Source organism: Amphiura filiformis, unplaced genomic scaffold (assembly GCF_039555335.1).
Source record: "Amphiura filiformis unplaced genomic scaffold, Afil_fr2py scaffold_137, whole genome shotgun sequence".
NCBI classification, from domain to species: Eukaryota; Metazoa; Echinodermata; class Ophiuroidea; order Amphilepidida; family Amphiuridae; genus Amphiura; species Amphiura filiformis.
The window spans coordinates 47741-62213 of record NW_027305601.1 but is presented as its reverse complement, the minus strand read 5'-3'; the positions used below and the strand labels follow the sequence as shown (position 1 = coordinate 62213).

At 37.6% G+C, this 14473-nt stretch overlaps 1 protein-coding gene across 1 annotated transcript; it reads left to right on the top strand.

Moving 5' to 3' along the window:
- The first annotated feature begins 1065 nt into the window (after positions 1-1065).
- LOC140145108 (E3 ubiquitin-protein ligase TRIM45-like) lies at positions 1066-2985 on the top strand. The gene has a single exon (XM_072166888.1). It carries the CDS (start codon positions 1066-1068, stop codon positions 2983-2985), a length of 1920 nt encoding a protein of 639 aa, XP_072022989.1.
- Positions 2986-14473: the final 11488 nt, after the last annotated feature.

Sequence of the window (14473 nt, the reverse complement as noted above, 5' to 3'; positions counted from 1 at the left end):
TGCATAGTCATGATAGTAGCAGTTTTAAATGTACTATTAATACCCGGTTACGATCTTTTTATTTTTAAAGTTTTTCACAGGGCAATTTGTACAAATAATTTTGTTCACAGAATTGGTAGGGTGGATTCACCCAATTGTTACTTTTGTAATGAATTGCCTGAAACAATTTTGCATTTATTTTGTGAATGCAAGAATGTGTCTCACATGTGAGTTGGACTATGTTTTTTATCAACAGTGTCACTGGAGATTTTTTTTTGTACATTTTCCAAATTGGTGCGTTACCAATCTCCTCACCTGGCCATGTATCAAAATAATGTTATTGACAAATCGTGTTAGAGAAACTAAATTCGAACCAATTAAAAAACATTTTCCTTATAGGCTTATCTTCCAGTTCATGCCATGTTTGATGAGGTTTTGGGAAATTTTGTTACATTACAACAGCTCAATCATGGGCAAAAAACAAAATATCAGTAGCAGCATCCGAATGGTGACCACAAATATAAAATGTACCTTTTTTAAAATTTCGAAATTTTGATGATTGGCGAAAAGAATTGACATTCATAATGATTTACCATGCTGACGATGCAATGTTGAGTTAATTATCATCGTTTACAGTATTATGTTTGATGTGTGTGCATATAAATACCCAAACGATATTGCTGAGTTCAGAAGGTGACCATCAGATGATCAAAGTGGCTATTCCGAAACACATCATTCCGAATCGACAATAATTCGAATCCAATTTAGTCGCACCATCCGGAATTCTTTTAATAAGTCCATACTCTTGGAACCGATTCAACTTAATGTGGTGATACAGCAGGACGTTTTGCGCCATGCCTTTGTGACAAAAAACGTGCGTTACGTGGCATAACACGCGAATCTGGATTTAATCCAGATCTTACACAGTCCTTATCGAAATACATCAAAATCCGACTAGTGATATATTGCTAGTCAAATCATAGACTTTGATCGACTCCAAAGCATCTCACATGCATGACATGCTACGAGTCGCGAGTTGTTATTTCGTGTACATGTACGGAGAGACCAGGGACACAGACGAACGATATGGCCGATTCAAAGCTATTAAACCTCGAAGAAACTGTTAGTAACGCCGATCTTGTTCAGTGCGGCATTTGCCATGCCGCTATTGACAAACCTAAGGCACTACCATGTCTTCATACATTCTGCTTGAAATGTCTCACCAGTTGGGCTCAAAGCTCGGCAGAGAAAAATTCGGATAAGTATAAGGACGTGGTATCGTGCCCCATCTGTCGCGAGGACTTTCCGTTACCAAAAGGTGGGGTCAAGGAACTCCGGACTAACTTTTTCGTCAGCAAATTGAAAGAGCGTAATGAGATTATGAAGCAACTGTACGAGAAAGATGCCAAGATTCCATGTACATCGTGCGTTAATTCCGACAATCAGGCTGTTGGTCGCTGTGTCGAGTGCAACGATTTCTTGTGCAAGAAATGTGTGGATAGTCACAAATCGTTGCGAATATTGATACATCATCACGTGTTAACACTGGAAGAGCTGCGCACAGGAAAGTTGACTATGCACAATCTGCCTGAACAAGAGATGTGTCCGAAGCACACGCGTGAGGTTTTGAATTTCTACTGCGAGACCTGCGACGAACCTATGTGCAGAGATTGTACCGTCGTCGACCACCCGCGTCCTGATCATAATCAGATAGACCTGAAGAGTGCGGCTGAAGAGAGAAATGACAAACTCCAAGAGTTATTCAAGCAAGTTGAGCTCGTTCCCAAAGCTATCGATACTGCCACTGCGCTCGATGAAAAAACCGCAAAAGAATTGAGAGCCAACGTGAAGAAAGCCATCAGTCTCTACAAGAAGACATCAAAGGAAGCAGAATCGGAATTCACGCAGAAAATGAATGAATTAGAGGCAAAACGAATCAAGGAGATAGAAGCACACAGAGATGGTCTACAATTTCAGAAAGCACGTCTTTGTACATCATTGGAGATGACACAACAGATTACACAGAATGGTTCTGAGCATGATGTAGCCACAATGTATTCATCGCTCTCTAATACCATGCAACAAATGTCCAAGTTGAATCCAAAACCTGTCAGAAAGTCAATGGGTAAAGTTGAATTCAAACCTAGCAAGAATCTTGACAACGGCATGAGTTCTCTCGGTTCACTCAATACCTACGAGCAATGGACTCTAGGAAAGACTATCGCATCGGGACAGTTCATAGCGGGAAGATACATCATTCTCGGTAGAAATGATGACATTGTGGTAGCTACATACCAAAGTGGCCATTACGTTCTTCTTTTTGATGACAATGGCACACCCAAGCGGCAAATTCAAACAAGCAATGCAGGTGGTACCGATATTCAAGGTGTTTCGTGGCCATGGGGCCTGGCAATCGCGCAAAATGGCGACTGTTTCATTACGGACTATAATCCATACGTGAAAGTTTTCAGCGCGGATGGAAATTTCAAGCAAATATTTGCTGCTCAGAATCCTAACGGCACCTGGTCATACAATGAGCGTTCCCAGTTGTACGGTCTAGCAATTGACGCCAAGGGTCACGTTTATGTCGGAAGCTCAAGTCAGTACATTAGTATCCATAATCAAGATGGTGCACGCGTATCTGGCTTCAGCGTTAACATGTTTCCATGCTTCATTGCCACCATCGCAGATGACCGTGTTATTATCAGCGATCATGGTAACAGTCAACAGGCCGCCTGCGTGTACGATACCAACGGTACTCAACTCCACACATTTGCCAAACCACCTGGAGGTAACTTCAACCCTACAGGATTATGCGTTGTCCAAGATGAAGTCTTCGTCGCCAGCAGCACAGGACCCCCAGCAGTCTATCGCTACTCTCTCACAGGTGACTATATTGGAATCCTGACTAAAGAAGTCATATCTCCCTGGGGAATAGCACTCAAAGACAATGGCGAAGAACTACTTGTCTGCGAAAACAATTCAATCAAAGTTTTCCATCCGTGATTAACAAACGTCACGCTTCAAAGGCTTCACCAGACCTTTGCATAGCTTTGACTCTCGGCTAGCGGCTTCGACCTGCTGGTTACGACAAGAGCTATCCATTGGCTTAGCATTGTGGGTGGTCAACATTGTACATATTTGCAAAAACTAGCTGCATTGCATTAAAATAAGAAATAACGATTAAACAAGTGGATAAACAATTCGGATGGAAACTACGACAAGTTCATTCAAAAAGATCTGCCTCAGGCGTTATATATAACTTCAGTCGTGTCATTTCTGCACATGACAATGCATGATGGTCTCTTGAAAGCTCTCTGAGAGTTCGTGGATGACCTCGGACCATAATAGGATTTAGTACACTGGAAATGGTAAAACATAAAACCATCTTAAACTTGTTCATGAAAATTAAGTTCTACCTCCGAGCTTTAAAAGGACATTAAGCGACCCGTCAGTGCTGAACCACACTTTTCCCAAACTTGTCAGGTGTATGCATGTTTGCAATGCATTGTTGTAACCGACGCTTGAGATGAATAAGTTAGAAACTTTCCTGTATTTCTTGTTATAACAGGCAAGTATCAGACCTTCATCATTAATGAGTCAATGAACTTCATGAAATCAAGGACATCGAATTCGGAAAGCACGCTCAGTTCTATAATAGCAATCGACACTTCAAGAAAGAATTACTTCACCTACGGTAAAACCTCGTCTACAAGCATATAGAGTGCTTCTGATGAAAGTTAAATTAATCCGGGCGCCATTATGGAGTTTGAGCAAATAAATTACAGATCCAAGCATATACAAACAAGTGCTATTGTGAGACCAATCTATTGTATTGGCATATTCACGCTCGTTACGTTTTAATTTAGCTTTCATCAAAAACGCTATATATGCTTGTAGACGAGGTTTTACGGTATTTCATGAAAAGTACTAGTTTAATATTGTTATCAAATGGAAGTATTTGTGAGTGTAAACAAATTTGTTGAAATAATTCTGAATGTGGTTTGAGTATAAAGAAATAACCAACCATTTTCCTTACTGTTTTTTTCCTTCGAATAAGCTTCATGCTTGAATAGGCTGCTTTGGTCAATTATATAATGCTAACGTTGTCTCTACAGGCTGCATAGTCAAAATGATTGGTACCCATCAATTTTGATGTTTGTTGAAAATGCTGACTCTTCCAAATGCAGCATTAGATGCTTTTAAAATGTTCAGAATGAATAATTTATGACTTTTTATGGCAATTAATCTACAAATTATTTTGATTTCATGTCGAATTTTGATGTGTCATACTCATCCATTTATTATGAACATGATGAATGAAAACAAATGGGTACCAATCATTTTGACACAACTTTTACATGATGTATTATGCTATCGTTTTGAGTCTTAGCAGACGTTCTTTTCTCATTTAAAAGTCTCGGTTAAAAGTATCATGGAAAACTGTAATGAACTAAATCACTTCCAATAAAGCGCAATTCGCATGTGTTATATTTTATCACTGGTAAAGCATATTCTGTACAAAGCTTGATGTTACTTCATAAGTCCAGCTACTCAGAGTATAGGCTATAGCTATTAATCACGAGAGCAATTTGCTTGGTACACTTACGATCTTTTTAAATTTTGAGATTTTTCTTTTTTTCTTCTAAAATGATAATATGCAATCATTGTGAAAGTTCCCAATACATTTGGACGCGAAAAACATTGGGAATTTGCAAAGAAACAACATCATAAACTTCACCTCTATCACTCGAAACATCTCGCACTATTTAGATTAGGACAGCGAGTGCGGCCTCAAGAGTTAGTCTCCTACGCGGCCAGTTTGGTTACGCTCCCTCCACATGTGAAGGGAGCGTAACCAAGCTAGTTTTGTACGAGACTACGGTTTGCGATCGTGGCCGACATAAAGTCATAATCTAAAATTATGACTTTATGTCGGACCAACAGAAAATCGTCCCGTTTTACTACAAATAGGACGAATTTGACAGTTTGCTCATAGATTTAAGTTAGAACATGTGTAAGTATTACAAATATGCCAAAAAATCGGTTTTGAAAAAAATAAAGGTAAATTCTGAAAAAAGATCGTACATTATGACTTTAAGCGGATACATCAGGGCACTTAGAGTATAACTTATTAACTTACGAGCAATTGTACATGTAGGGTCTATATGTTTTAACACTGCATCAGATTTGCATACTTATTAAATCCAAACATAAGGGCGCTTGGAAAGAGTTTTCCACTTCCAATTTACACCAAAATTTATATGTGTTTTATCTTTAGCACTGCAGCTATCGTGTTTGATCCTATTTCATAATAATTCAGGCTGCCGATCAGAATATAGCTATAATCAGTTAGAACCAACGCACTGAATGGTCTATTGTTCTATTGTGTCCGATTTGAGCGCTGACATATTGGAAAATGTTGCCAATCAATATTCATGAGAGTGTACATTCAACGTCCAATTTTCGAAATTGGGTGACTTGTGCTTAGCAGGTGTAAAATACATCTGACTGGGCGTTTTAAATATCGAATGGCTGCCTATAGTGCTGTTAGTGTTAGGCCTATGTGGGGGGGGGCTGTGTTTAGTTTCTATAATACTTATTATAAGGCCTACATTTATTTGTCATTCCTTTCTTTTCCTTTCTCTGTACTTATTCTTTCCTTGCTAAAGTATCACTCCCTCTTCTTATCACCCTTCCCTTCTCCATCCCCTCCTTTTGTCCCCTCTCATTCCTATCATTTTCCTTACCTTTCTATTTATTTACATCTATTTATTTATTTCTCTTCATTTCTTCCTTTTTCTGTCTTCCTCCAGTCCCCCTGTCATTCTTCATATCCCCTCCTCAACCTCTACCTCCCTCATCCCCTCCCAAGACCTCTCACAGAAGAGCTCCCCATAAGAGCTCCCCCCCCCTTCAGTACGCCACTGTTTATGACATTCTCTTTCTTAAAATAAAATAAAATGTCAATTTGTGAAACAACTTTTATATAGGCCTATACCGGTATACTTATTATATGTTATTATTATATGTTACATGTATACGTAGCTATTACCATTACTATAGACATGCAGACATGGTAGCCTTGATGTGTAATCATTCAGCAAGCGCATTCAATTTATTTAAGTGAAGCACCTAAATTCAGTAGGGTGACAACGAACTGTACATCAGCGGCTAATATGTGCCTTTTGTGCTTACGGCTACTCAATCACACCCTTGGGTTTTATGGTAACAATAGGCACTTTTCGTTCCAATAGGCGCTTTCACGCGACTTTCGTTTGATCACTTATTGACAGTAGCCTGCTAGGTAAAGCGTTAATACACTGTTCGGCCAGCTTACCGATTTCATGGCGGAAGCCCTTTGTCCCAAACAAAAGGTACCTTTCGATGAATAGCTTGTCAGATTTCAAATCGGCACAAGTGAACAATGCGTTACATAATCTATTGCTTCTCCATCTTTAATAGCTCCATGGTTAGAACGCTATACAACGGATTCTTTTGTGATGCATAGTCGCGCTAAAAGTCGATCGATACATGTTAAAATCAGCACAATTCAGAGATACACCTTTTTGCTATGAAATTGATTTTCTCGGTCAAATATAAAGCAATATTTTTTTTATTCAGTAATGTCAGTTAAAAACATAAAGCTTGGATATACATTTTTTTTAAAATCCTGGTGTTAAAATTAGGTATGAAATTGTGTCGCGTAGTGTAAGATTTTTGATTTTTATAGGCCTTACATCCGTCCGCGAGCCTTTTTCGGAATTCATTTTTTAGCGTTTCAAACTAATATAATTCGCTTAAACAAAAACCTGTTTTTAACTTAATTAACTTAAACAAAAACCTGTTTAAGTTAACAATGATAATGAATGGTTCTTATAAGGCACAATCTCTTCCGATGAGGAACTCAAAGCGCGTAAAGCACGAAATTGACAAACAAACATAAAAAACAATCAATTTACAAAGATTGGTTTTAAGCTGGCGTTTAAATAACGAAAGTCTGGGGATGTTACGAAGGTTATTTGGAAGCGTGTTCCAAACAGTTTGCTTGATAAAACAAACAGCGTAATATTTATGTTTTGTAAATGAAAGTTTTGTTTAAAATATTGCCCAATTGCATGTAAGATTGTTGATTTTTTTACCAAATGTTGGGCAAAGTTGTTTTGAGGAGAAGCAAATTTCAACACATTGATCCGATGATCACGGTGATGATGAAATCAAATAATTAATCACTCACGTGATAAAAGATCTTCGTCGTGCTTAACATGATCAGTGTCATAGGCCTGGGAATTTCTTTGCTATATTGAAGTTCGGGCAACACTGTTGCCAGGTCGGTCTTCCTACGGCACCCAGAGATATCGATCCACAATGCTAGTATTAGCCTCCGATTTCACGCGTTGATTTTGAAAAAAAATTCAGCCGGCAGTAAAAAATGGTGAAATCAAAACGGAAATTCTGACAAAACTATGATATATCGCTTACGGTGATGTGCGTTAGAAAGTTGGGAAAATCCTTCATTAGCGAACTATATTACTTTAAAAGCTAAAAGGTTGACCAAAAATAAAAACGATCGCGGGCAGAGTTGAAGCCTATCAAAATCGAAAAGCTTACACTAAATGACTGAATTTCACGCCTAAGTTTAACACTAGGATTTGGAAAAAAATACAGTATCAAGCATGCTCATTTCAACACCAAATTCGACCGTTTGTATTGCCTCATTAAATGACTGAGTGAGCCTTGCACAACAAAAGAATCGGTTGTCCAGCGTTCTAACTGTAATCAGTATAGAGCAAGTTGACTGTATCTTAGCACTGTATATTTTGTGTATTTTGTACACTTCTTGTATATAATATCTACATATCCAGCCTTTACTTCAAACAGTGTGGCAAATAGTAGTCTTTCTTCAAGACTATTCTTAAAACAGTATTAATGTACATTTAAAATTAATGGACAATTTGGGAATTCTAATCTACCGTGACGTCAACATAATTATTTTTTGCAAAATGCTCGTCAATTTTGATGGTAATCAAGGTGTAAATATGATAAAAGTGGCCAAATGATAGGCTTGTTTGTAGTAATTTTAAAAAATTTCAAATATGGTCATGAAAATGTAAAATTCTGAAAAGTTTGAAACTTGTCGTCTGCGGTCGACACCCGCGGCGTAACCCTAACTCCCTTACCCTAACCCTGCTTTGCAAAGAAACTTTGAAAATAAAGAATTTGATCATCTAAAATTAATAAGATTCATAAACCAAGAAATTCATTCTGTTCTTTATTTCTTGGTTTATGAATCTTGTAAGGAATTTCAATTTACTGTATGATCTTTAAAACCATTTTGTTTTTTAAGTTTACGTGTAAGCAAAAGGTATTGCTGTTTTGAGCTTGATAAAGTATATTATCAGCAGTTACCGGATATTCATGAGTTCATAAGGTGACTGTTGCATGACCACAGTAGCTATCCCAGGACACAGAGTTCCGAATCTACAATAATTCGAATCCAATGTACATGATTTAGTTGCGTTATTCATAATATAATTATTTACGTAATTGATCCAAATTGACAAGCAACATACGCTAGGAACCGATTAAAAAAACCCATTACGTTTGGGTTTTGGAAAGAACCTTCTGTTAAATCATGCATGACTCAATTACAAATCTCTACATCCCTTTCTTCTTGTCTATTGATATTTTGAATAGTGTTTATCTTTCCTAATAGATAGCACCCTGATCGATTCTTCCTGCATATCAATATGCTTCATTTACATTACATTACAGAGATCGGACACTAATCCCTACCATAACAAACCATGTAAAGGTGATATAACAGGTCTATATTACAGGATTAGATTAGTAAACTATGATCTATTTGCAAGTATTATAATATATTGATTGAGCAGGAAAGATGTAGCTGTGTTCACACATGTACTTATTACCGGTGATATTTTATCTAGGCTTATGTCCGATCGAATTAAATATTTCCGCTAATCCCTTAGTGCGTCCACATTTGTCGGCAATAGCGCTAAACGCTGGCGAAGTTACGTAATAATCGGATTAACTACCATAGCAATAGGTGAATCATGCTGATTGGTTGCACCTGTAAGATTAGTATCTTTGAAAAGACCGGTATTGTATTCAATCTATGATTGCATACATACAGGTGATGAGTGCAACCTGCTTGTAGTACAGCGCGAAATGTTCAAAATTGTTTTCACCTATTGCTATGGTAATTAATCCGATAAATGACGTAACTTCGCCAGCGTATGCCCGACGTGTTATGTCCGTTAAAGCCTATTACCGGTCATAAATCTCTTCTTTCTACATGAGCATCATCAGAAAATTTAACCCGATTTTAAATGTTTTCACTGAAAATTCACTTTCAATAAACGCCCATCTTTAGAACATATTACAGACAATGCGGTAGGTATGTCATGTATCATATCATTTGATTGGTTGCACCTGTAAGATTAGTATCTTTGAAAAGACCGGTATTGTATTCAATCTATGATTGCATACATACAGGTGATGAGTGCAACCTGCTTGTAGTACAGCGCGAAATGTTCAAAATTGTTTTCACCTATTGCTATGGTAATTAATCCGATAAATGACGTAACTTCGCCAGCGTATGCCCGACGTGTTATGTCCGTTAAAGCCTATTACCGGTCATAAATCTCTTCTTTCTACATGAGCATCATCAGAAAATTTAACCCGATTTTAAATGTTTTCACTGAAAATTCACTTTCAATAAACGCCCATCTTTAGAACATATTACAGACAATGCGGTAGGTATGTCATGTAAGAAAAATGCAAATTCAAAAGTTCCAAAATTAAGACCAATTTTGTATTTATGTGGGTTCTATTATTATTATTATTATTATTGTTATTATTATTATTATTATTATTATTATTATTATTATTACTATTATTATTATTATTATTATTATTATTATTTTAGTTTGACAAAGTAGTCCCATTTTACAGTAGACTTAGCTCTATATCGCATTTTATACATGTAGGCCCTACTATGGTGGACATCTTTGAAAAAATGAAAAAATAAAAACAATTACACTGACTCTCATCACCATGCTATTTTTTTCTTGGGGGGTCCCAAATTTACAAAAAGTCGGCTTCAATAAAATTGCGACCTCCCCTATTTCGGCAGCAAATATTTTATGACACCCCCCCCCACCGTTTACACACCCCAAAAAAACCAACAGGCATCAGTCTTTTTGAATAAAATAAACACACTATCTGTAGTCATGCTGTGTTGTGACTCCCTACATTTTGGTCATCAAAAATATTTTATGACACCCCCTATTTTTCTATCCGTATATATTTGGGACCCCCCTAATCATCTTATAAAATACAATTGCATGCCTTTCTGTTATCATGCTTATGGCTTAATAAATTTCATCTCCATCTACATCCAGGGCCATACTGCCCCCCCCCACTGAACTCTCTGGGGTTAACTTTTGCTACCCCCCCAAACTCGTGTAGGTTATCCCAATAAGGATGGTCAATTGCTCCTGCGCCTGAATTTTTCACCCGATCATGGAGGGTGCGATGGAGAGTTTTCAGTGCCTTTATCACTACAGGTATCTGCTCCCAGACCGTATCGGGACCCCCCCCCCTTGTCATGTAATAGCGTGGCTATCTCCTCCCAAAGCTTTTTTTATCCCAGAAATACTTTCCGTGTCTCTCCAAATTTTGAGTATAGCCAATGTTTCCTTGTCATTCCAATTGACCCCTCTATGGAAACGGGAAATCACAAGCAGCAAATAAAAAGAGAAGCTAAAAGGGAAATGTAAGAAAGAACATATTTTAATGTTCATTTTCAATGATTCTACCTGTTCAGTAATTCTTCCTGTTATAGTGAACGCTCCCATTTACTCATCTAACGGTGATGTCCGAAAAAATAATCGCATCCCCAGGCCTTGCCGTTTGAGGCGAGCGATCGCTCTCGCTCGCCGCCGCTCGCCCAAACTCGATTTTTAGTGAGCGATTTTCCACTCGCCATAGACACTAAATATCACTCTCTGCGAATCTCCCAAAATCAGCCACTGAATCAGCCATTTCAGTATTTAATCGATGCTGTACTCCCTCCAAGCGTAGAAAGTGAAAAATGTTAGCGCGCTTCGCGCGCATTTCAACATAAATGTACATAAATACCGTGTCAAGACAGAAACTCTACTTGATTATTTCCTAAATAAGTGATATTTGTGAAAATTCGACCACTCGCCTACAATCATGCTAGCGAGTGATTAACCACTCGCCTTTAAAATCTAAACGGCAAGGCCTGCATCCCGCTAGTTTATATTAATATTTGCTCTGCTTAAAATTTTCCGCGTGTGATATAGGCCTACTCACAATTATATCCGACAGCCCAATAGTGCTGCGTGTCCACACGTAATTACTATTACCGGACGTAACGTTTCGATCGGTCTTAACAGCTCTTAACTCTGGTCATCTTCAGCCTTAAATTGTCGGATTTAAAGCACATTACGTCGGATATAGTAATTTTTTTAATATCCGACGCTCATTCACACTGCCACTTTTATCCGATACTATTACCGACGTAATTTAAGTCCGGTAATAGTCCGACTGTGTGAACACGACGAGTCGGCAATAGCTCTATGTCCGACGTGTTTATATCCGAGCTATTACCGGTCATAACTAACCGGAAATGGTCAGCAGAGCTAATGTCTCCTTCTCTTGCCAGTTCATTCCTCTATTGCGTTTGAAATTCGCACCTGCATCCATGATGATTTTGTTTTATCTCTCACTGGTCACACTATTTATACTCTGCTTCAAATCAGTTGCGCGAGTGATTTAATTTAACCCGGAAGTGTTCTTCACGCTGAATCACGCAGAAAGGTGAAAGGTCACAGTTATATCCGACAGCCCAAAAGCGCTGTTCAGTGTTCACACGTAATTACTATTACCGATCGTAACGTTTCGATCGGTCTTAACAGCTCTTAACCCTGGTCATCTTCGGATTTAAATTGTCGGATTTAAAACCACATTACGTCGGATATAGTTATATCCGACGCTCATTCACACTGCCACTTATATCCGATACTATTACCGACGTAATTTAAGTCCGGTATTAAGTGGTTTAAGTCCGACTGTGTGAACAAGGCTTGTGATACTATTTTTTTGTATAGTAGTCTAGTTGCCGGCGTGCGATTTTTTTTTTCCTAGTCAACATTTGCATCACATAATACATTTACATGATATAGGCCTATGAGGCTGGATTGAGCTGTGTTCAGTTTTATACGGCGGATTTATTGCCATCATTATTACCTCTTACTTAACAAAAGAAAAACAAATTTATTCCAATTAAAATTCTACCAGGGTTCGAACCCACAACCTTTTGATTAACAGTCGACATCGAATACCACTACGCTGTGAGTGCTTCTGCCAGAAATGCGTTTGTTCATCATACTTATTGATTACGGAATAAATCGCAAACACACGATATATATAGTACTTGCCTATTACTAATAAATACGTATATAATCTCCAATCTATGCGGTTCCTATGCAAATGTTGACTAGTAAATTAATATAGGCTGCCGGCGGCGTCAGGTATACATATAATGTTTTTTTTATAATGATGATGACATGTATGATGCAAACTCATAGGTTTTGTGCGTTTGGCAATTTGGGAGGGGTGGGGATGGGGGTTCAAAATGACCCCATAGGATTATAAAATCAAAATTTCAATTGCTCAAATACCTCTTTCAAATATATCAAATTATTTACATAAATAAACAAAAATAAATAATTAAATAAATAAATAAATAAATAAATAAATAAATAAATAAATAAATAAATAAATTGTAGCGTAGTATTAAAATCATAAATATAACCATTGCTGGCAGGAGGACTCGAACCAACGATATTGACATTAGCAGTCTGATGCTCTACCATTGAGCTATGACAGGATCTAGTGATAAGGGTCGAATTTTTAGCTTATACAGTGTTTGTCAGTGTTTGTCCGCCTCGTGAAAGAAAGAAATATAAAATCTCAATTTTTAATTTAAATTTATTTGATAACTTTCTAACCTATATTTTCTTTAGAGCAGGGACAAATATTTCCCCTTTTATCTAATTTGACCGCAATATAAGAATCTACTTCTTTTATTACTGATTTAATTCCACGATTTGTTCCATTAAGCAATATCAAAGATTAATGTCACACATCTCACAACAGATATTTAGTTGGCTTAGTGGTCTTCCACAGTGCTGTTTAACCTGGAGGTACCGAGATCGATTCCCACCTCTGCCTGAAATTTTTTTTAAAGACTGGGAAATAATAACCTGACATTCGCCGCTGATATTCGTACTTCAGAAGCGGAGTTATAACTTGTTAAACTTTGCTCCTTCCGTAAAAGGGTACATTATTTTGGCACTACATTATTTCTTTTTTTTCAACATTGCTGGTATTAAATATCAAATGGTCATAATTGGCGGTCACTTCAAATCATCCCCAACTGAATAAAGTTCAGGAATTTCCTCTCATTGTTAATTGTTGGTTAACCCACCACTTGAGAATAAAGGACTATGATAGGTGCAACAGGATTACCTACGGGATTATCTCAAGGATATAATTCTGTTCTCCATCCGTTTCTTACATCTTCTCTGATATGTGCTAGTGTCAATGGTTATTGTTAAAAGGCAATAAGGTGTGTAATTGCAATATTTCCTCTGAATAGGAAAGACTCTCTACATCGAGTTATGTATGCTGGTGGTTCGCAATACTGTTATTTAAGAGAAGGTATCTTCCAAATCCAAATCCAAATGCGGTGGTGTTATTATACAGCAGGACGTTTGCAGCATCACGCGATAAGAAGATCTTATTATGTGGTTCGTATTGCACTGCATCATAAAATCAAGGGAGTGACACTAAATTCACGGTTGTTAATACATGTTCTATTAGCAACGCAAAACCTATGAAAAATTCCGCAGGTTTACATACTGCAGTTACTGTCCGTTTTCCTATACACAATACACAGTGCTCTCACCATTGAGCTGTGACCTCTACAAATCGTGCCACGTTAAAAGGATAGGCATTTGCCTAGTTAACGTCAATGTGTGAAAAATAACCGGCCAATATTAAAAGTACTCTCAAAAACTTCTAGCAAATATATTTCTCTAACATGACCTAAAATTACAGCTAGGTTAGATGTTCAGAAATATTCGTACTTTGGTAAAACAGTGAGTGAGGGCAAGGCATAGCTAGCCAAATCCCGTGTTAATTTAATGGAGATTTGGCCGAAAATTTTGGTAAACGGACCGCTCACTTCTGAAGAATGCCACACGAAAACGGTACAAGCTACATTTAAAGTACTCTCTGTTCGATCATCATGATGAGTTTTTTAAATAGTATGCCGAAATTTGGTACTGTAGGTAATTGACAAAGGGTCGTACTTCGCTGATGAGTAAGTGACAGTGAACGTGAAAATCAGGGCCCATAACCCAAGTTAGTAGCTAGT

What these genes read in the sequence shown, in the direction of transcription:
- LOC140145108 (XM_072166888.1), top strand. Translation starts at nt 1,066, where the DNA reads ATGGCCGATTCAAAGCTATTAAACCTCGAAGAAACTGTTAGTAACGCC.